Source organism: Delphinapterus leucas, chromosome 3 (assembly GCF_059928025.1).
Source record: "Delphinapterus leucas isolate spDelLeu-1000000601 "Yukka" chromosome 3, BTC_Dleu_Yukka2, whole genome shotgun sequence".
Lineage (NCBI taxonomy): Eukaryota > Metazoa > Chordata > Mammalia > Artiodactyla > Monodontidae > Delphinapterus > Delphinapterus leucas.
Window position 1 is genome coordinate 52,935,468 of NC_143131.1, and position 24,599 is coordinate 52,960,066.

At 36.3% G+C, this 24,599-nt stretch overlaps 1 protein-coding gene across 1 annotated transcript in view; it reads left to right on the forward strand.

The window, feature by feature from the left end:
- Positions 1-24,599, forward strand: part of CWC27 (CWC27 spliceosome associated cyclophilin) — a 241,400-nt gene that overhangs the window by 19,127 nt on the left and 197,674 nt on the right. The window contains exons 4-10 of the mRNA XM_022596570.3: positions 1,753-1,896; positions 3,932-4,030; positions 4,641-4,744; positions 5,339-5,408; positions 17,019-17,098; positions 18,076-18,109; positions 22,147-22,304. Coding sequence (XP_022452278.2) covers positions 1,753-1,896; positions 3,932-4,030; positions 4,641-4,744; positions 5,339-5,408; positions 17,019-17,098; positions 18,076-18,109; positions 22,147-22,304 — 689 coding nt within the window. The remainder of the gene's footprint in view (positions 1-1,752; positions 1,897-3,931; positions 4,031-4,640; positions 4,745-5,338; positions 5,409-17,018; positions 17,099-18,075; positions 18,110-22,146; positions 22,305-24,599) is intronic.

The window sequence follows — 24,599 nt, forward strand, 5'->3', positions numbered from 1 at the left end:
TCTGGAGGCTAGGAAGTCCAAGATCAAGGTGCTAGCATACAGTTCTGTGAAGCTTCTCTTCCTGGCTTACAAATGGCTGCCTTCTTGCTGTGTCTTCACATGGTGGAGAGAGAACGTCCTGGTGTTTCTTCCTCTTCTATTAAGGGCACCAGCCCTACTGGATTAGGACTTCACTCTTGTGAAGTCATTTAACCTTTTTCATCTTCTTATGGGCCCTATCTCCAGTACAGTCACATTGTAGGTTAGCGCTTCAACATATGAACTATGAGAGGACACAATTCAGTCCATAGCAGAATTCATTTTAAATTGTACACAATAGACCTCTGTAGCACAAAATGCATGCTGTAACAAAAAATCAGAAGGGGAAACAGAAGGAAGAAGCAACATAAAAGTTAGAAGAGGTGTGGGTTTTAATCAAGAATAGGTCAGTGTTTTGTTAACTGCCAACATAGATCTAAAAAGAAAAAAAGAGTTAATGTCATAATTAAGATATAAAGGATAGGGGGTTCAAGTAAAAGCTAAAACCAGGGTTATTTATTAATCTGATGGTATCACTATTATGTTCTTTTAATGAGTAAGCATCAATAGCTCTTAAAATATGTGAATTTTTAAAAACTTCAAATTTATACTAATAAGATAGAGTATCTGGAATTTCCTTTAATTTTATACTGGGTTACTGTATGATTCTTGAGAAAAATACTTGAACTGTTTGCTTTAATTTTCATATGATAGTGGCCTTAGAGCATGTGAAATGGTTATAAAAGAGTCTCAAATGTCACTGTTAGACTATTTTATATTTTACAAAATTGAGATATCTCATTATTTTAGAGCCTCCATCTGGTAGGAAGCATTCCTTTATTCTGTTATTTGGTTTAACAGAATAGCTCTTTGTGACAATTCCTTTCTAAATTGAGATTTTTTGCTTATTATATTCAAATGATACAGATATCTTGGTAAGTTTTTCAATTAGGTCATTTTTAATACAGTATCCAGAGTTATGATCCTTTGAGTTCAAATCCCTTGAGATGAATTTATTAAGGAAACAGAACTTCCTTTCTGAAAAACATTGATTACGTAACATGCCTATATTATACATGAGTCTAGTATCAGGTCTTCTATTAACTAAGAGACTAATGTATATGTTATATAACCCTACCCTAGCAAGAAAACCACCTTAGAATGGCTTGCTCCTGCTCTTTTGAAAACTGTCAAATGGGACCAGTGACAGTTCAGAGATGATTCAACTTAGGACTTTAAAAAACACAGTGAAGCACATAACATAATCATACTAGATTCCTTGAATCAAAAAATAAGAAGAAAACAATTGTTTCATTTAGAATGGGGTCAGGAAGGGAATAGTTGAAGACTCTGTAATGATTCAAAAGTAGTTATCCTGGAGAAAAAAAATAGAAGGTTCTAAAAGCTTAGATGGCTTTGAGGGATGAGAAGAATAGGAAAATGACTCAGAAATCCATTCCCCTTGAGTACCCTTCCTCTGTGTAAGTAGTAAGCTTTCCACAAAACAGGCTAAATTTGTGGCTGAGTATATTTAGAAGATACTTACAGGCTAGTGAAGTTTAATAGAATTGAAGGAACCGTAGATATTGGATTTGATTATATGTGAAAATCAGTTAAATAAAACTTCAGTATTTTTGGTTAGAAGTTGTATGGGACCTTGCTTGTTAGCTGAAATATGAAGGGCCTTATAACTGAGGACATTCACTAAATCTTTTTTTTTTTTAAATGCTTCAGGATGAATTCCACTCACGGTTGCGGTTTAATCGGAGAGGACTGGTTGCCATGGCAAATGCTGGTCCTCATGATAATGGCAGTCAGTTTTTCTTTACACTGGCTCGAGCAGATGAACTTAACAATAAGCACACCATCTTTGGAAAGGTTCGTATCCAGTTATCTTAAGCTTCTATGATATATATTATCAACTTATCTAAGAGCTGCCTTCATAAAAATATTCCCTAGGATATTTATTTATTATTTCTAAAAATGATGGAATACTGTATATTCCTGTTATAATAAACTATGAGGAACCACCTGAATTTTTGTGTGTGTTTTTCAAACAAGTCATTGGTTTTAACTTTAAATTTTTCTGTTTTCTAAAATTGTATTAATGGTATTATTAACTATTAAGTCACTCAGCTGCTACTGTTTTAAAATTTTTAGAAAGACACCTAGGTAATAACATTTAGTAGTTTAAAGTTTATTTTGTTAATGATGAATTCCCTTCAGTTTAAAGTGGAACTTGTGTTAACATTAAAACTTTTTTTTTTAAATAAATTTATTTATTTTTGGCTGCGTTGGGTCTTCACTGCTGTGCCTGGGCTTTCTCTAGTTGCAGCAAGCGGGGGCTACTCTTCGTTGCAGTGTGCGGGCTACTCATTGCGGTGGCTTCTCTTGTTGTGGCGCACGGGCTGTAAGCACGCGGGCTTCAGTAGTTGTGGCTCGCGGGTTCTAGAGCACAGGCTCAGTAGTTGGGGCACATAGGCTTAGTTGCTCCACATGTGGGATCTTCCTGGACCCGGGATCAAACCCATGTCCCCTGCATTGGCAAGTGGATTCTTAACCACTGCTCCACCAGGGAAGTCCCAACATTAAAACTTTTTACCTGAAATATTACTTTGAACAATACCTATTTAATCCTGCTTACATTTAACATCATATCAGAGATTATCATTTCCATAGAATTTCAATAGTTTTCTTTAAAAGGGATTCTGAAGATTTTTTTTTTCTCATGCTTCTCCCTTTTCATAAATATTCCAGTATTTTCCTAGATAGTTTTATTAAGTCTTAGGTGTGTTAGACATCACTAGTGCATCAGCTCCCTCTGCTGGTTCAATAAGAATGGTTTCCCCCATCCTAGACAAAAGATGAAAAGGGAAAGAACACACTTAGCACAACTGGAAAACTGGTATTATTTTAGAACTTTTGAGAAATGTTGAATAAGAGAAGTCATGCCAAAAACATGCAATACAGTATTGTTGCTTAATACTTAACGTGGATTAAGAAATATGCATTGGCGCATTTGAGCCACTCCAACACAGGTTGTCTGATGTTCACAGATTTTCCTTCCTATTATTTACAAAAAATAAGTATATAATAAAATGAGATTTATGTTGCCATTCTGCACCACTGTTTACAATTGATGTTATATAACTTACACGTTAGAGACAAAGTATAGCATAGTGGTTACAAGTCAGAATGGCTGTCACTGTCGGCTGTATAACTTCTTTGAACCACAATTTTCTTATCTGGAAAAGCAAGATAATGATAGTACCTACTTTTAGGATGTTTTGAGGATTAAATGAGATAATGTCTTTTTTAAAAATTCCATTTCTCTTTTATTTGATATAACTTCCAGGGCTTAGAAGTTATCTGGGTTATATTACTCTTTTGTAACCTTACTAAAAGTAAAACAAACCAAAAGTGGAATCATTGGATGTTCTGTATAGGATTCCCTGAAATATGTATTTAGCCCACTCTAGCAGACATGGGACGACCTCTAAAAACAATTAACTTTATCTCTTTGGAGAATGCCTTTAATAATGTCTGCAGAGCACTTACCACATTGTTATTGTTATTTGCTTGTTCTACCCTATTCTAAAGTGTAGATTTGTTTATAGTGTTTGAACAAAAAGTAGTCATTCAGAAGGAGGTTATTTGGCATTATATTTTTAATAAAAACTGACATTAAGTATATATTGGAAATTTCTCAGAAATCTTACTGAGGGATTAAACTTCATCAATGCCTTTTCCCCTTAGGATGATGTTGCTTTTTTTATACTATTTAATGCATATACTCTTATATAACAATATGAAATTCCCTTTCAGTTATTTAAAAAATATTTTCAAAAGTCCTCCCTTATTTCAAAGAATGAATTTACTATTTTTCAATTAAATTTTCTTTTTTATTTGTTAGATTACAGGGGATACAGTATATAACATGCTGCGACTGACAGAAGTAGACATTGATGATGAAGAAAGACCACGTAATCCACACAAAATAAAATGTTGTGAGGTAGGAGCATGATTATTATGAGATACATTACTTAAATTATCACTTAAGAGAAATTGATTATTTGTATTGTTAAATTATCAGATGAAATTAACATCACTACTTAGATTTTATCTCTGTAATTTAGTCACAGTTTCTGATTAAGAATTTTTTTAATTGAAGATTTCAAATTCAAAAATAAAACTTCAGCTGGTAATCCAATGAGTGCAATACTGGACTCATAATGGAAAGCTGGATGAATTAGGTTTATTTAGCCCAGTGAAGTGATATCTTAGGTAATTTAAGAGTGATTCTTCCTTGAGGAAGCAAGGACCTTAGAGCATTTGATTTGGAGTCAAAATACCTGAGTTTGTCTCTCTTACTATGTGTTATGTTTTCTTGAATATTTTTCCCTTTTGTAAAATAGGGATAAAATACCTTTTACTTAATAGCATATTGGATTACTGGGAGAATCCAGTGAGGCCATGTAAGTGGAAGTATATATCATTATGCTTGTAGTGGTTATGTGAGGAAAAATTATAGACATTAATGGCAACATAATTAAATATTGGTTTTAAGTTTTTGTGAAATTTTATAAAATTGAATCATGTTTTCAAAATATTTCTTTCCATAGGTTTTGTTTAACCCTTTTGATGACATCATTCCAAGAGAAATAAAAAAGCCAAAAAAAGAGAAACCAGAGGAGGAAGTAAAGAAATTGAAACCCAGAGGCACAAAGTAATAATCAGAGTAGAAATAACAAGCCCAAAAGTTGGATGTTTTTGTTTATAATTCATAGCAAATATAATAGGGATGATGTGGTAGTTATTGATTATATCTAAGTTTTGAAATGAAATTCCTCTTTTGTGGCCAAATCTTTTATTTTTCCAATATTTGAAAGGAGAGTTTTAATAACTTATTATTTATCTTCCTTGTGATATATTAATTTGAAGGCTCAAAAAAGACAAACTTGATTTTTCTTCCCATGTACCATTTGGTTAGCTAAATTTATTGCTTTTTTTGACAATTTTGTTTAACTTATTAATTTTAAAATATTAAGATTGTTTTGGCAGACACTAGATAAATTGCTTCCCATTTGTAGTACTCTCAGAGCTATATGTTTATTAGTTTTTTAAAAGTCCCCATTTTGCTCACCAGTTTTGGTAAATATAAAAAGCTTTAATTATTTCTGTCATGCTTGACTTAGTGTATTTAATGGTTCTATTGCTTTGAAAGTAGGATATTTATAAGTTTTGTTTAACTTTTTCTTCCTAAATTTTCTTTCTTTAATTCTTTTTTCCTTCTTTTTTTTTTTTCTTTATTTCTGATCAGAAATTTTAGTTTACTTTCATTTGGAGAGGAAGCTGAGGAAGAAGAGGAGGAAGTAAATCGAGTTAGTCAGGTAAAACTCTTAATTTACCCTTTGTTCTGAATTATAAAAGAGATTAGGGTCTATATCTCACTCATTTTTTAAACTCCTGCTATACATAGCACCGCATGTTTTACATGGTACACATTCAGTAAGTGTTCATTGAACCAATTCATAAAATGATTTGTGGTCCATAATATTTGCAACTTCTGAGATGATTTGAGATAGTTATTTTTTTTTAATCTGGCATTTTTAAAAATCAGTTACAACTAGAGTTAAAGAATGATTTAATTTTGTGATTCAGATTTTAATTATGCTTGGTTTAATTGGATTGCCAGATGATTTTGTAATTATCATTACTGTAATAAACAGTGACAGACCAAAGCTCTTGTATTCATTTTAGTATTATTTATATGTATTTAATCATTTCATTAATTCTCATCACAGCTCTTTAAGATAGGAATTATCATTCCCATTTTACCTATGAATAAATTAAGGTATTAATAGGTTGTAATTTGCTCAAAGTCACATAACTAATAAGTAGCTAGAGCTGGGAGTTGAACCTACATCTGTCTCACTATAAAATCCATGTCTCAAGATTATACATTGCCTCCTGTCCTTTATCCCACCAATGCTCGCCATAGGCCTTTAAGTATGGTTTTCCTCAATATCACTTTCATCACAGTACTCATTGCTGAAACACCTACAGTGCCCCACCATTGTTTAAAGCAGTGATTCTGACAAATATGCCCCAAGAAAATCATCTTCAAGGGTTTTTACTCCCCCAAATTTTCGTATGTCTTTTTTTTTTTTGTATGTCTTTCTTTCTTAAAAATTAGTGAACACTGAGACCTAAAGGATAAGATTCAAAGTCTTTACTGTAGTATGTAATTAAAGCTCTGTAGCCTAGTACTACCTTACTTGCTTGATGTAGTCACCTGTTTCTTACTGACACTTACAATAGCATCGACTTAAAAGCACATTATTTTTACCCTTGTCTTTACTTCTTTATCCACATGCTTCCCTCATCGTTGAGCCTGGTTTTGGTAGGCTAATATTGGGCATATAGTAAGCACTCTATTTATACCCCTTGCATTAAAACTGAATTAAAATGGACATGTATAAGAAATATTTAGTCTTTTTTTTTTTTTTTTTTTGCTGTCTTCAGTATCCTTGATTGATCTTTTTGATAGCATGGATTCAGTTACCACACGTATACTAACATTCTGAACTCTAGGAGACAAGGCCAAATATTTCTTCTGGGCTCTTGTCCCTCATTCTGAGTTGCCTTTAGGAAACATCTCTATTTTAGATATCAAAATTAAATCCATCTTTACATGAAAACCTCCTTTTCCTATTCCTTATCAACATCACCAATCACTCTGTCACCCTGGTATCTCAGAAGTCATCGTCAGTATACTAGTCTTATATTATTCATGATTCAAATTTGTCCCTAATCAAAATGAAAGATTCACTGTATGTCATGATCCTGCAGGTATATTTGTAAATGGAAAAAATCATGAATGTTAGATCTGGGAATTGCCAGGATTCCTTTTCACTGATGTTTTGTGAAGATGTCAAGTTTCCTTGCATATCCATGCCTTCCCCAGTGTCCCCCCCACCCCTTTTTTTCTTTTGCTTGGAGTGTGTGCTCTCCTTTATTTGGCTAATTTTTATTTTTCCTTTTAAAATTTACCTCCATCATTAACTCCTCACTACCTCTACCTCCCTCCCCAAGACAACTTTCACCCAGGCTGAGCCATCAAACACGTGTTATACTGCGTTGTAATGATTTTTCTTCTTATCTGTGCTAAGTATTTATTTTATGTAATCTCTATAACAACCATGTGATATGGATGTTACTGTTCCTGTTTTGTAAATGATGAAATCAATACTGAGATGTTAAGCTGCTTACCTAAGACTGTGTAATTAGGAGGTTGTGGAATCAGAATTTTGACCTTAGGTTTCTATAGCTATTAAAGCGTCTAATGTGATTTTGAATGCTGCAAAAGCTGCCTCCTTCTAAGGGACTTCCCTGGCGGTCCAGTGGTTAAGATTCTGAGCTTCCACTGCAGGGGACGCAGGTTCCATTCCTGGTCTCAGAACTAAGATCCCATATGCTAAGCGGTGCGGCCGGAAAAAAAAGCTGCCTCCTTCTAAAAGGCTGGCAAGAAATTTCACTGGTAGCACAGCATTCTGGGGTGGGGGGCAGCTCAATGCAGTCGGCCCACCGCCCTTCCCTAACTTCCGTAGGGTCTTGGATAGTACTAAGTTTAGCAGCCTTGTAGAGCAAGTGTAGGCAAAAGGAATTTTTCTGTCAATCCTTTGTTGAATTAAATTTCTGGTCTAAAATAACTTTTGTGCACAATTACTTTGAGATTGACTCTACTAGGAAATTAGTTTGAATTTTTTCTATTGGTAGCAACAGCATGTCTTAAACATTTAAAGCATATCTTCCTCCTGCTGCTTACTTTTGCACAAAGTAAAAAAAGAAAAAAAAATAATGTTTAACTTCTACTGAATTATAGTGAACTGGATACTCCAAAAGCAATTTGTGTTTGCTACAAGGTTGAAATGTGAAAGATACCACCGTAGATAGTTCTAGCTTGCTTTTTATGTTTGCTCTTAAACCTGTAAAACACTTTAAACAGTAGAAAGACCAAGTAAATTCTTTCCTCTCTGCCAAGAAAATTGCAACCCACAGTCCATTATCAAATAAGTAGGATAACTCTAGTATGGTGTCATCATAATTCTCTTGTCTGACTTTTACATTGAGGGTGCTCTGTGATAAAATTATCAAATGTTTGTTTCAGACTCTCAAATCTGTATCTCTAGGCTGACTTGCTTTTCTTTTCTCCAGCTGCCTACTAGACATCTCTATATTTAAATATCTCACTTGTTACCCAAGCCCTAGCCAAGGCTTAATTCATTATCTTTTCTTCCCAAACTTCTCCCTGTTCTGTGACTTCTCTTTCTAATTCCCTGGTATCAGTGCCCCCTAAAGAAGAATGTTAGATTTATTTGACGTTTTTCTTATTTTTTTTCTTGCACAACCAGTTAGTTGAACTGTTCTACCAATTTTTCATCCATGGCGTATCTCAAATCTGTTTTTTCTTTTTAATTTATTTTACTATTACCCTTGTTCCAGGCTTTATTATCTCTAGCCTGGGCTGCAGCCCTAGTCTACAGACTGGTCTCCCATCTCCCTTCTCTTTTTTCCCTTCCACTCATTACTATCAGAATAGTCTTCCTGAAGCCTGATTAAGATGTTATAGTTGCTTTCTGTTGACTATAGAAATAAGGCCAAATTCCTTGGCCTATTATTTCAAGCTTCTTCTTTCACGACTCCCCTTTGCCAACTCTGTCCTTCAGTCTAATGCTTCTTAAACTTCCTTAGTAATAAAAAAATCACTTGTAGTACTTTAAAAAAAAATTAAATTCCTAGACCCCATCTCACACCTACTGAATCAAAATCTCCGAGGGAGAAACCTGAGAATCTGTACTTTTAATGAATTCACTGGAAATCTTATCTGGGAAATGTAGGAAACACTGTGTTAACAGATCTGAAATATTTGCTGTTCTACATATATGCCTTGTATTTTCCTTTTTGTGTGTCTTCGTTCATGTTCTTTCCCCTGCCTGAAGTGTTCTATCCCACTTCTGAATGTTGAAGTCATATTTATTTTCAACACCTAGAACGCTATCTTTTCTAAATGTCTTTTCCAGTTTTTCTTAATCTTTTCTTTTTCTGATCTAATGTCTACCTTTCTTGTGATACTTATATTTTGCTTTTAAAAACATTCTTTTTGCTTTATTACACAAGAAATGTATGACTGTGTTCTTGTTGTATAGTATTCAAACATTATACCCTTTTCTGTCTGCCTTATTGATTTTGTAGGGTCCTAGGCTGTGAGCTCCTTCATGGTAAACTTTGTGTCATCTTTGAGTGGCAGTGTGTTGCAGTAGAAATAGCATGGATTTGGGATTATACAAACTCATATTGGCACTTCACTTTCTATAGATAGTCTGCGACCTTGAATAACTTAGTCTCTCTGAGTCTCCATTTTCCTTTGTAACATGGCAATAATATTTACATTTACAGTTGTGAAATAAGGATACAGATAGTCCTTATTTTGATGTCATGCAATCGAAAGATGGGTTCAAAAGTCAAATGTCTTAAACTGTATACTGTATGTTATAAATTGTATTTTATTCTCAGAGAGCTAAAGAATATCAGTCACTAATATGATCATGATTATCACACAGAAGCTGCTGCTCTCATACTCAAGTAGTCTAGAGGGCTAGTGAGAAACTTCACCAGTTCAGCTTCCTGAGGGAGGAAGCCCTAAGCACAGCACTGCGGATGCAGTGCCCTTCCTGAGCACTCCCACAGGGTTCTGAATAGTAGCTTGAACGGCCTTGGAGAGCAAGGGTGTATATCTGTACATCGTGACCCACCAACAATCCACTCTCCACATGTGAGTGGGTCTTGAAGCGCCATGCAGAATCTTTGGCCTACCAAATTTAGCTGTTTTGTGTGTTCATATAATGGAGTCATGGGTAAGTTTAGCTTGAGAAAAGAGAGCAACAATAAGCAAAAATTGTTGAAATTTACTGGCTTAAAGAAAAGGACGTTTCTCTAGAGGGCATGAGATAAATTCTAGAGAGAACAGAAATGGGAGTGCGTTTTATTTATTTTGCTTTTGTACTGTTCTTCAGACTATGGGCATCCTTCAAATACATTTTACCTTTTGGGTGAAATGAAACTTTGACCAGAAAAGGGAAGGCTAGCCTGAGTATTGGAAAAGTGTGACTGAATAATATATTTTTTTAAAATATAACCTTACTGTTTTTAAGTGTAAATAACTAGAGCCAAAGTCAAATCAGTGTCTTTCACAATGACTGAGAACAATTTGCAGTTTCAGTGGTTGCATGAAATTAAATATTTCTAGAGGGCTTGAAAATAATTGTTTCATTATTCATTTGCTTATCAAGTTTCTTTTTCCAGTGACTCCACAGTGTTAATCTTTATTCCAGAACCTAACATCACAAGTTAATAATTGGTAAAGTCTGAATTGAGGCTTTACTTTATGTGGAAGGAGAAATAAGATAGAGTCCCCTCTGGTTTATGGATTATCAGCGTGGGATTACAGACACTGCTTCACCCCACTCATTATTCATGACAAGGTGCCTCTCTCCCATGGGTTAGCTTTCTTTCGTTATTTATTTCAGTATCTTTCTACTACCTGATAAAATCTCTTTTAGAATAATAGAATTTTATAGCTCAAAGGGATCTAGTCCAACTTCCTTTCTTTATAGATGAGGAAACTGAGACCCTGGTTAAGTGACTGGCCAGACTGACTTCATTTCCTTTTTGATAGGATTGTGTGATAGGAGGATGCCATAATAACATATCTTGAGTTCAGGAAAGCACATTGTCAGAGTCTCTCATGATATTCTTGTGGACAACATGAGGAAATGTGATCTGGGAGATAGTACAGTCAGATGGATTTATAGCTAATTGAATACTTCTGCCCAAAGAGTGCTTTGTTGTCAACCTGTGCCTGATTATTTGAACGAATAAGTTAAAATGTAATAAGAGTACGTGTATATTCTGTACTTTAATGAAATCAGCTGAATGGGTGTAAGACTTAATAGCCTGTAAGCCCTAGTTGAATTACTAAGAATGAAGTCTCTGGAATAAGGAATTTAACATTCTTTGCATTTGGGGGGATCACATTTGCAGCATTTTGTTCAGTTCTGAACACATTTAAGAAGGATACTGACAAACTAGATGTGTCCAGAGGAACAGAGGGTCATGAGGAGGATGGGGATGATGCCAAAAAACATCTTACTTGGGGAATGCTTAAGGACTAGATATACTTTGGTGAAGTAAAAACTAAGTGAAAATGTGATCCTAGGCTTCAAATATTTGAAAGGTTTTTATCTGGAAGATCCTCCCCTTCATATTGCTTTCTTAAATAACAGTTTCATTCAAATGCCTGTATTGGTTTCAAGTTCATCCCTGAATCTTTGTGTATGACTTAAATACAAATGTCAGAAAATATTTTTCAAGTATAAGCTACAATCAGACAAGTAGTTTTCTTGAGGCAAGTTAAATGGTAGGTGTAGTATAAAAGTGTCTCAATAGCTAAATTTGAAAATAGTGATTAATTTGTGCCACATTCACATTGATACACAATATTTCTCTTACTACAGTATATGTTAGCATTTTAACTTCAAATCCAAAGTTATAAGAAAGCTATTTTCTTACCCAGAAAAAGGTATATCAATAGACAAATGCATCGCTTTTGAGAATAAAGAAGGTCTTTATCTTATTCTCATTTATCCTGTGAAATTTAAGTTTCCCCAAAATTTGGGAGGTGGGTTGGGCATGACTTGGAGAGTGCTGCTAGGCCATTTGTACAGAGGTTGTCAAAAGTGTTAAATAGTCCCTTTTTTTAAAAAAAAAATTTTATTTTTTGGCTGCAGTGCATGGCTTCCGGGATCTTAGTTCCCTGACCAGGGATTGAACCCTCACCCTCAACAGTGAAAGCACAGAGTCCTAACCACTGGACAGCCAGGGAATTCCCCAGTCTATTTTATAAAATGTTTTTGCCCCATTAAATTGTATTAAACTTTGATTTGCTTATCTTTCTAGTTGCTTACATTTAATTTTTTAAATGTTAATATATTTGTAATCGTTTCATATTTCTGCTGTAGCAAATTACCGTAAATTTAGTGACTTGAAGCAAAACAAATTTAGTATCTTACAGTTCTGGAGGCCAGAAGTCCAAAACAGGTTTCACTGGGCTAGATATCGAGGTGTTGGCAGGGCTGCCTTCCTTCTGGCGGCTCTGAGGAGAATCCATTCTCTTATTTTTCCAGTTTCTAGAGACTGCCTATATTCTTTGGCTTATGACTCCTTCATCTTCAAAGCCAGCAATAGCAGGTCAAGTCTTTCTTATCTTTCATCATTCTGCACCTGACTCTCCTGACTCTTTCTTATAAAGACTCTTGTGATTACCTTGGACCCACCCTGATAATCCAGGATAATCTCCTCATCTCAAAATTCTTAACTTATCTACAAGATCCCTTTCGCCAAGTCAAGGAACATACTCACAGATTTTGAGGATCAGGAAGTGGACATCTTTAGGGGCTATTACTCTGCCTACCAATTTATTTGTATCTAAACTAAACTGTATGGAATATTCCTGATAACAGCAATTGTTTGTAGTTCATTTTTAGTTCTAGAAGGTACAACTAGGATTAGTTGGATGGTTGAAAATTACACAGATTCTTTTTTTCTCCCAATTAGAGAGAGAGTTGTCCAATAATAGAAGCCATTTAAAAAGGGGTGATTTTCGTGTGTGTGTGTGTGTGTGTGTGTGTGTGTGTGTGTGTGACTATTAAGCTCCTTTCAGGTGTGGAGACACTGGTTGGTAGTCAGCAGTAATGTTAAGGAGATTCCTGCATTGTGTGGAGACTAGATTAAGTGGCCTGTAAGATCTTTTTTTTCCCCCCAAACTACTAAATTTTCTGGTTCTGTGCTAAAGGTCACAGAATGTAATAGGGCTCATGAGAGAAACAGTGTGTGTGTGTGTGTGTGTGTGTGTATATATATATATATATATATATACACACACACACACACACATATATATGTGTGTGTATATGTGTATATAAACACACACATACAGGAGAGGGGGAGAAGTAGAGATTAAGATTGATAGATTGCTTGAGTTTTAGGAATTGGCTCGTATGTTTGTGGGGGCTGGCAAGTCTAAAATCTGTAGAGTAGTACAGCAAGCTGGAGACTCAGGGTGGAGTGAATGTTACAGTCTTGAGTCCAAAATTTTCAGGCTGGAAAGTCAGGCATAATTTTTGTGTTACAGTGTTGAGGCCAAATTGCTCCTTGCTTGGGAAAGTCTTTGCTCTTAAGGCCATCGACTGATTAGATGAGGCCAGCCTACATTTTGGTGGATAGTCTGCTTTACTTAAAGTCTACTGATTTAAGTGCTAATCACATCTAAAAAAAACTGTTTCATAGCAACATCTAGGCTGGTGTTTGACCAAACAACTTGGGTACCATAGCATAAAATTAACCATCACACAGAGGTAGTTAGAGGTTGAGACTCAGACCTTCCCACTTCTTGACCAGTGTTGTTCCTCTGTACCACTATGCCTCTTGCTTTCTTTCTTTCTACTTGTACTCTGTTTAGTTTCCACTGTTTCACTGCCTCTATGTTCTTTGGTGTGAAGTGGCAGATAATATAATTTTCCCACATCCCCTTTTGATGTTCATTTTCAGATTTGCTTACAGACAGTTTTGAATTTACTGTGGCGCTTCTTACATTGTGTTCACTAAATATATTTAGTATTTTGTTCATCCCTAAACTCTTTAATGAGCCAGCTGCTTTTATGTAATTTTTTAAAAAATTGTTTTAAAATATATTAGGTGTTTGTTCTTCCTCTAAAATTATTGTTACCTGGTGGTATAAATAACAACCTTAAAATAGGTCATTCAGAAAGAGTAGGCATGAAAGAGAAATATCTGAATTCATTTTTATCCTCTTTGAGACTAACTATCCCCAATTTCTACAGCTCTTCCACAATTTGTTTTCTCTGCCTGCAGGATTCAAAGTCTACTGTAGTAGGAAGGGACATCTAAAAAATGGCTTTTGATCATATATTTCTATGTTAATTTAAAACATTAATTAAAATTTGAAATGGTAATGATTATTCAGATTAATTAGTTTCCTTCTATTGTAAAGCGGGCCTCTCACTGTTGTGGCCTCTCCCGTTGTGGAGCACAGGCTCCGGATGCGCAGGCTCAGCGGCCATGGCTCACGGGCCCAGCTGCTCCACGGCATATGGGATCTTCCCAGCCCGGGGCACGAACCCGTGTCCCCTGCATCGGCAGGCGGACTCTCAACCACTGCGCCACCAGGGAAGCCCTGTAAAGTCTTATTTAAAGTTAATATAAGACAAGTTTCTTTTTTTCCCTTTAAGCTGGTTTAAGTTTTGTGAGATAAACAAGAACCCATTTTTTTAATGTTAATTAAGCTAACAATTGTAAACTAACATTTACAAGTAAATGAAATAGTAGAGCTTGTTAATGGACCAAGAGCCTGGAGACCTGAATTCTAATCTTACTCCTGTTATTTATTAGTACAACTCTCATTTTCTGATATGTTACTAAGAGGCTGGACAAGAGGGTCTGAGGCCAACTCTGGCTGTAATGTCTTTGTGACTCCCATTAGGAAGGCACATGGGGAGAATTAATAAGGGACTATTTCTTAGAATAGATGAAAATAAACATTGATGGTTGAAGACACAAGAGGAAGAAATTTTAGGAAGGAAAGCATGAAAAAAAGATATTCAAGTTTTATTCTAGTTGAGGTCATTTTATATTCACTTGTATACTTTTGTACATATCTCGTTTAGTTCTCTTGTATGAAGTAAGCAAGGCTGCTATTATTATTTCCATTTTGTAAGCAGAGTTTCTGAGGTCGGATGAGGTCATTCTCTTTCCTCAAATGGTACACGTTTTGGACTAAAACCCATAGAATTACTGAATACTAGATTTTGAAACTCATTTGGTCCAGCTCTTATCTTCTTTTCCTGTGTTTTTTCTACTATACCATCTTCTGGGTTTTGAACAGTTTTCATTGTTAGACATCAAGTAATTCTTTGATGTTTTGTCTTTTTATTACTCCTTGGTTTGTGTAAGGTTATGGAATTAGAAATATATATTTTTTTTTTTTGCGGTACGTGGGCCTCTCACTGTTGTGGCCTCTCCCGTTGTGGAGCACAGGCTCCAGATGCGCAGGCCCAGCGGCCATGGCTCACCGGCTCAGCCGCTCGGTGGCACGTGGGATCTTCCCAGACCGGGGCGCGAACCCGTGTCCCCTGCATCGGCAGGCGGACTCTCAACCACTGCGCCACCAGGGAAGCCCAATCTAGAAATATATCTGTAATTTTAAAAAGTCGTAGAATCTGAATTCTGCAATTAAAATATATTTCTAGGGCTTCCCTGGTGGCGCAGTGGTTGAGAGTCCGCCTGCCGATGCAGGGGACACGAGTTCGTGCCCCGGTCCGGGAAGATCCCCCATGCCGCGGAGCGGCTGGGCCCATGAGCCATGGCCGCTGAGCCTGCGCGTCCGGAGCCTGTGCTCCGCAACGGGAGAGGCCACAATACTGAGAGGCCCGCCTACTGCAAAAAAAAAAAAAAAAAAATAGTATCTTTAGATTAACTGTTTGAGAAAAATTTTTGTTTTGCCTTTTGAAACTAGACTATAAGCATGTTTAAACTGATTAGGCCTTGAAAATGTGGAGTACTCCATGTTAATACAGAAATTTAAAAATCCATTATTTTCATCATGGAAATAAATTTCAGAAAGTATACATCTGCCTCAAAGTAAAGCCTGTCAAATTTAGAAGTCTGTTCCCACAGCTGTTAAACAGTCAAGAATGGGGCTAAAGGGAAAGAGGTATTTTTACCTCTCTGTATTTTTAGTTAACACATTTTGTGATGAATTTTTCAAAATAAAATGTTCCTTCAAAATAGAAAGAAATTTTCCTTTCTTCCTGTCAAGTCTAACCTCATACTCTTCCCTCTTACATGATTAGTTGAGGGGTGGGGATGGTGAGCAGCTTTCCACCTCGAGATACAAGGTATAAATTTGAAGTTTTCATACCTTGTGGTGGAGAAGTCTGTAGGATAGTCTGCAGCTCTGAAACCAGGCCAGTTGTTCTGGGTCCATAGGGGCCTCTAGGAAAAGAAAAATGGATTTATTATATCATTGTGAGACAGACCAGGATTTAAATCCTAGATCCTATACCACTAGCTTTGTGACCTTCAGTAAATCGCTAATCTCTCTAAGTCTTTATTTTCCCTCTGTAAAATGGGGCTAATAACGCCCACCTTATTTACTTTCATTTGGGGACAGGAGGAATTGAAAGGTGGGAATATTGTACTGTAGCACAGTGCCTGACACAAAGTATGTATTTAATAAATTAGAATAATAGTAGTAGTAGTTTTTTTAATAGTTCTACTTCTTATATCTTACTATGTCTTGTTTCCCTACTAAAATATAAATTTATTGAGAACATGAACTTTGAAATTAAAGTATTTAATAAATATTAGGTCATTGATGAATATTGTCATACATGAAAGGCTCTTTTACATATGTTAAATAGCACCTTGTAGGTGCTCTCATCTGGTTGCTTGGGTACATTTTTAAAGTGATTCTATGCAGTATAGACAGTATATTTGAAGAATAATAGTGTGTGTTTATTTCAAATTACTTTTGTGATCTATCTTCTAAGTTTTAATATATCGGTCAAAAATTAATTAGTGGTAAATCACAATGAGGGTTTAGTGTTTGGAAATAGTAATCAATAAACTTATTTTTAAGGGTATATCACTTTTTGAAAGAAAGATGTTTCTAAAATATTTTTAGTCAATGGGAGAATAAGATTGCTATTTATAAAGCTTTTGTTTATACTCAAATTTTCAGGAACATATATCTTTTGCTAACCACATTATATCAGTACTAGATTTTTACGTAAATGTGTTAACTTGTCCTTTTGGAAGACTATTTTTCTCCACTCATGATTATATCATACATTCCTTTCTAGAGCATGAAGGGAAAAAGCAAAAGTAGTCATGACTTGCTTAAGGATGATCCACATCTCAGCTCTGTTCCAGCTGTTGAAAGGTTAGCATGGTGCTAGTGTGATCCTAAGTTCTTATTGTCTGGCTCAGATTATTTTCTTGCTTCCTTTGGAAGTAAACAGTCAGTTCTCATAAGTCAAATTTTATCAACCCAACCAAAAAACTAAAGCATTTTGATAATGGGGGTAGTAGAGCTACTAGCATAATGGAGAGAATCACTCTAGTCACATTTACTCTCCTTGCTATCTATCAACGTCTGCTGAACTAATTAAATTTAAAATTAGCTGTTAACCTTTTAAATCTTGGGATAGTTTGAATACTAGGAAACTGTCTGCTTTAACAATTTAACGTTTAATTGAAAATTTCTTTGCTAACTTTTTCCTTGCATAATTTTTGCCTCAGAATCATGAGTAAGCAAATCAGATTTGAAGGGTTTTGTGAAGAAGTCACCACATTTTGGGCCAATTCACTGAGTATTATTCCTTACATATTTCAGGAGTTATCAGAAAATTTTTGCTGCTTCTCTTTGATAAGGGAAGATGTCTTACTGTTAAATATAATTGCACATGATTCACTGGGCCAGTGTGTCAAAAGGGGACTAAAATACTATTGTACTCACTATTGTAGCTCATTTAAAAAAATTCTATATTGAAACAATCTTTTCTTAATATCCTTTTATTTGAAGGATTTGGCTTCTTCAGCCTGAATACATCAAGCCAATAGAAGAAACTGTTGTCTGCAGCCTTTTGTTCATGAAAATAACACTATTGGTTGTTTGCTTTTTTAAAAAAATTCTAGTGAATTTGTATTTGTGTTAATGGAGCATACCTTTTATTCTATGTATAGAAACAACTTCCCTTTAGAATGTTTTTATTTGCTCTACAATGCCATTCTGAAATTCCTGTGTTGAAATGTCTTTGAACTATTAATCCCAGCAAAATATTCTACATTTTTGGATAATTGAATAATTTTGTTAGTCTCATTTTGAAGCTAAAATTTGTTTTCCTTATTTTTTTGTAGTGAAAAAGGGGATGCAGCAGGAGATTCAGATGATGTAAGTATTAATTTTAGTATAAATATAGTTGAACAATTTATAGAAAATTCAAAATCTATACAAATTATTAAATTATTTTTCCTAAAAGGTAATCTGTATTACCTTTTATAATTATATATGGAAAATTTTGAAAAAGAAATGGAAAGATTTGAAAAATATTTATTTTGATATTGGAATTTGCCTTCATAGTATGTGTGTGTTTCCTTACAAAATCAGAATCTTACATATGAATTTCTAGCCTGTTTTTTCTCCCTGTCACGTAACATAACATGAATACTCAAAATTTAGATGTCATTGATTTTATTTTGTTATGATAAAAGTTTAAATGTTGATGCATGATATCCTACATGATGTATGGGAAATACTTGGATATCAGTCATTTATGGTAGTTTCCTTCTTCATACACACATTTTGGAAGATTCTCTCTCTCAAGACTGTAGTGACCTTTCTTCATTATTTGTACTGGCTATTAAAGCTGATAAAACAGAAGGCAGAGTTTCCTTTATGTATAAGAGATCAAGTTTTTCAAGTCATTCATTTACCACTTTATATAAAAACCCATTGATCTGTGTGTTGTACAGAAGGAAGTACATAACTGTCCATGCAAGAACACGGCTTCTTCTATTACCATAGTCAAAAGAGAGGATTCTCTCTGGCTATATATAATAAAGGATGGCTATCTAACCTGGTCAAGAAAACCTTCCGGGAAGAGATGATGCTGTGTTGTGTCTTATAGGAGAGTTAGGAGTTAACTAGATCAAAAAAGAAACTGGTGAAGGGTGGGATTCCTCAGAGAACAGCATATGCTAATGCATGGTAACAAGGAGAGAGTATACCTTATTTAGGAAGTACAAGCTAAGATTAAAGTTTGAGAAGGAACTTGCCTTGTGAGGAGCAGTGAAGAAGAGTGTTAAAGGTAGAGGGAACTACATGTGCAAAAGGCTCTGAAGTAGAAGAGTTTGATGTGTTCCAGGAGCTGAAAGCAAACTAGTGTGACCAGAGCATCATGACAGGAGGGAGAGTGGGTGAGGTTGGAGTGGGAGGAAGAAGCCAAATATTACAGAGCTTCCTGGGCTATGGGGAGAAGTTTGAATTTCATCCTCAAAGTAATGAGAAACAGCTGAAGGGTATTAGTTAAAAGGAAGAGTATATGGTCAACTTTGTGTTTTAGGAAGATCACTGTTGGCAATATTAGAGAGGACAAATTAGAAGAAATAGGCTGGAGTCAAGGAGACCTATTGGGAAGCTATGGCAGGAGGAGAGCTTGATAGAAGACCACAGGTGTGAGATGGGAGAGAGACAGATTTGAAAGAGGTCTAAGAGGTGACTGATTCCATACTATGAGGTGAGGGAGAAGGAGGAGTCTAGGACAACCACAAGGTTTCTGATTTGGGCAACTTGTTAGATGGGTACAAAAGATAGGTGGGGAGGGCTTCTCTGGTGGTGCAGTGGTTGAGAGTCCGCCTGCCGATGCAGGGGACACGGGTTCGTGCCGCGGTCCGGGAAGATCCCACATGCCGCGGATCGACTGGGCCCGTGAGCCATGGCCGCTGAGCCTGCGCGTCCCGAGCTTGTGCTCCGCAACGGGAGAGGCCACAACAGTGAGAGGCCCACGTACCGCAAAAAAAAAAAAAAAAAGTATAGTGTTCAGATCAAGGAAGTATAGTACTCGGATCATGGGGGATTTTAGTCCTTTTATCCTGAGACTAGCAGAGCATACCCAGAATGTATATTCAGTTCTAAGCATGGAACTTTTAAAGGATTTTGACACTCAAAAATGTGCATTAAATGGGCAAAAAAAAGATAAGGAAGGTGGGAACCATCTCATAAATAAACTGTGGAGAGAACTGAGGAATTCAGCCTGGAAGACAAAATGCTAAAAGGGATTATACAATAGCTGTCTTCAAATACTTCTGCTGTGCTTTTTAAAAGGCACGAGTTTTTTCTTGGTGGCTCCAGAAGACAAACTAGGAAAACAAGAGTGCTCAAAGGGAATGAAGGAGTGTTTACTATCTACTACACCCTTCTGTACCATTTGAAGTACTTAACACAAATTTAAACAAATTAATACATTAATTACACTGATAACTCATAAGGAGGCAAAGGCTGAGATGATAATCCAATGACTTTATCACAAAAGAGCATTACTGGCAATCCCCAATGTACCCAATCTGAAATTTCTTCCAAGGTTATTAGTTTTAAACTCTTTGTTTGCTTTATCTTGCTAGCTACTTCACGTTATTAACTGTTATCAAAAATTAAAAATCAGGGCTTCCCTGGTGGTGCAGTGGTTGAGAGTCCGCCTGCCGATGCAGGGGACACGGGTTCGTGCCCCGGTCTGGGAAGATCCCACATGCCGCGGAGCGGCTGGGCCCGTGAGCCATGGCTGCTGAGCCTGTGCATCCGGAGCCTGTGCTCCGCAACAGGAGAGGCCATAACAGTGAGAAGCCCGTGTACCGCAAAAAAAAAAAAAAAGGTGGGGAGAACAATGAAAAATAATGTGCTTAATAATGTGCATTTTGAGATTCAGATAACTTGGAGACATCTGTGTAACATTAATATGGGTCTGTAAGATAGGCTCAAGGCCTAATGTAAAATTATGTTCTTATGGTCTTGAGGGAGTGAGGTCATCTAAGGACACTGTATAGTTTTTAATCTGTTTTGTGTCCCAAGATCCTTTGCAATCACTAAGACTGCAGACCTTCTTCCCAGGAAATATATTACATCCACAAACAAAATTTTATGAATTTGCAGGCATTTTTTTTTTTTTTATATCTCCTGAGGACCAAGCATGGAAGACCTAGGTCTGTGGTTATCAAGTTTTAAGGCTAAAGAATTTCTTAAACATCTCATTGAAAACACTCACAATTTCCATCCCTGGAGATTTGGTTCAGTAATACTGAGACGAGGACTAGGATTTTACCTTTTTAGAGCCAATCCATGTTTTATAGCCTGAGGACTAGACTTTGAGAACCACTGCTCTAAGGTCCACAAGCCGCAAGTTAAGAATCCTGCCTCACCATGACTCACCTGGTTAGAGAATCACAAGAGAAAAAGATCCACTTGGGTAGTTTCTTCCTTCTCCTTCTCTACCCTCTTCCCTCCCTCCTTCCTCCTTTCTCCCTCCATTGCTCACTGTCTTGATGCTGGGAGCTATTCTGGAAGTTGAAGATTTAGCAATAAGCAAAAGAATCCAGAATTTTAGTTCTAATGGACTCCTTCCTCTGATTATGGGAGAGAGACAATAATCACATAAATAATTAAAATGTATAGTATGAGTGATAAATGTTTTGAGGAAAAATAAAATAGGGGAGGGGAATAGAGAGTACTGGAGGTGGGTGGGCGGCTCTGCCATTTTATTCAGGGGATCAAGAAAAGTGTCACCAAAAGGGTGGCATTTGAGCAGAGACCTGAAGGAGATGAAAGAGTCAGCAATGCAGATACATGGAATAGGAGAGTTTCAGCCTGGAGAGAAGAGCAACTCCAAAGTTGGCTAGTGTTGCTGGCCTGGAGTTGTAGGAGATTATGTCAGGGAGGTCCAGATTGTGTAGGGTTTGAGTGAGTTGGGAATCCACTGGAGGGTTTTGAGCCAAGGAGTGATTGCTATGACTTAGATTGTAGGAAGAAATATCAGTTTCTCTACCTCCACCTCTTTTACTTGCATTAATCCCTGGGTGAGGTCAGTACGCTGGCCAACTGCCTCCAAAAGCCACATTTCCTACTGGCAAGGAATAGGAATGTAGATAGACAATATCCTGGGTGATCCAGAGGGAGCATAGTCTGCTGTGCAAAGGAGCTGGGTGTGGATCGAGCAACAACCCTTACTAGGCTATACAGTACTTACATAGCCAGCCTAGAGCAGATGCCAGGGGGTATTCCCGCCTGTAGCAGATTCTTCAAGCCCTCACTAGTTCAAAACAAAACGAAACAAAAAATAAACCTGGCCTAGAGTGCAACAAGGAGAGTTTGAGATGGACCTCTGGACGTGAAAGAAGAAAATGGAATGCCCAGCAAATACTCCATTTCAATTTTTACAGGATGGAGAATATGGAAGTGCAGAGCATGATGAATATGTTGATGGTGATGAGAAGGACCTGATGAGAGAAAGAATTGCAAAAAAGTTAAAAAAGGGCACAAGTGCAAATGTTAAGACAGCTGGAGAGAGTGAAGTGGAGAAGAAATCAGTTAGCCGCAGGTGAGTCAAGCGTTGTGCTTCTAAGTATCAGAGTTTTGTTTTTGCTTTTGTTTTTGTGTTTTAATTAATTTTTGTTAGAGTATAGCTGCTTTACAATGTTGTGTTAGTTTCTGCTGTACACCAAAGTGAATCAGCCATACATATACATATATCTCCTCTTTTGGATTTCCTTCCCATTTAGGTAAATATCAGAGTTTTTGTCATTTTATACTTAATTTTAAATTAAGATTGAGCCCTTTATTCAACTTACTTTCTAAAATACTATTTTCATAATGTTTGATATATATACCAGTCATGCTAATTTAGTCCATTCAGAGGCCTAAAAGAAAATAGACCAATTTTATTTACAGCTGTGGTGATGTGAGTCAAATTCCAGTTCATTTCTCTCTGATCTCTTCTTTAAAAGCCTCTAAATTGTTTTTATATTTGGGACAAACAATGTATTAGCTAGATGCGGAAGGTTGTATTTGTTTAAAACCAACAAAAGCAGTAAAGCAATTGTATGGAACAAAAAGAGACATCCTCAGATTTGAGTAAAATTTGTCTAAACTGGTTAAGAAATGTATGGGCCTGAAAACCCTCTTAAATGTCTTTTCAAGTCTGATTTATACTGTCTATCCCTCCTAATCTCAGTGATATCATAAAAGAAATTTCAGCAAATGTCTGAAATCATTAGTGCTTTCGGTCAGTTATACCAGCTTCACTACAGTTTGTCTCATGTTGATTTTATGTTAAAAAAAAAAAAAAGAAAAACTTCTAAGAGTCTTATAAAATTGTAATGTGGTAAAAAAAGGATAATTATATTTAAAGGAAAATCACTGCTCAGTCTAAGTTGAATTATAATGGGTATACCTGCTAGCCAGATAGGATGTCAGTGTGAAATCATTATCTATTAAAAAAATCAGTGCTCTTGGTATATACAAACTGTTCATCTGTATGTGCTTGAAGTACTCCATTATCCTTCAGTCATTTTCTGATTCAAGCAGTCGGATCAGGGACTAGACTAACCTCCCAGCCTTTTAGGCAAGGAGCCATTCAAAGTATGATTTTACTGAAAATTTGTGGTATTGCTTCTATTTGTAAAGAAACATCTGGAATCTGTTAAAGCTGCTTATAACTTTGGATAGTAAACCTACAAGCAGGTTTCTTGAGTACTTAATATTTAAATTGGGGAATGATATTTAACTATAATTTTCGACAAATTTACACAGAGTAGATTATTTCTCTAATAGTTCTATTGAAAAGTACTTAGGGGTTCAAGCGGAAAAAATCCAAAGCTCTTCTTACCTTCTCTCCTTTCTTTTCTCTCATTGTACTTATTCTGATTTCTTGAGGATTTCTGTCCCTTGCCTCCCTCCTTTTCTAAATGCATCAGTCTCACTCTTTCTTATCCAGTCCACCTTCTGTAAGCCTATACCTTGACTACTGAATGCTGCTGAGCAGAATCACACAGCCGTAGACAAGTCCAGCCTCAGCTGTGCCTCCAGTGCTTTCCCTTCAACCTCAGGTTCACTCTCTCTCGTTAGGTCACCTGGCTTCCTGTTCTGTGAAACAAGAGTAACTTCTTCAACTCTTATTCTTTTCACTTTTCGCTGTACCTATTCAGACCAATTCTTATCTCCTTCTCTTCTGCTTTAAAGGGGGGAATCCCTCTGCCCATTCAAAATGATTCCATCCTCTTTGCTCTGTCTTTAGTTTTCTCTCTTCACTCATTCCTTTCCTTCAGCTTGTGGATAGACTTAAGCCTCTTCCAGCATTCGAGAGTGAAAACAAAAACACCACTTCATTATTTCCTGTCCCCACCACCTTAGTTCCCATTTATTTTTAAATACACATCATTTAGCTTTTCCCTCATCACTCCCCTGAAACTACTCTCCCTAAGGCCATGTACTTGACAAATCTAATGGCTACTTTCCAGTTTTTGTTTTTCCTGGTGTCTCTGCTGTGGAATTTGGCATTTTTTGCCTTTTCCCTCTTGAAAACCATCTTCCTCAAGAACCTGCTACTTAAATTGTGACCTGTGGACGAATAGCATTAGTATCTCTTGGAATCTTTTTAGAAATGCCAAGTCTCAGGCCCCACCTCACACTTTCTGAATCAGAATCTGTGTTTTAATAGGATCCTCAGGTGATTTGTACATTAAAGTTTGAGAAGCACTTCTCTAGAATACTAATTTTTACCACCAGTGCCACTGGACTAGTTCAGGTTTGTATCATCTTAGCTCCAAAGTCAGCAACTTCTGACTTCCCAGGGTATTCCCATAGTACCTTTTTCATACTTCTGTGATATTATGAC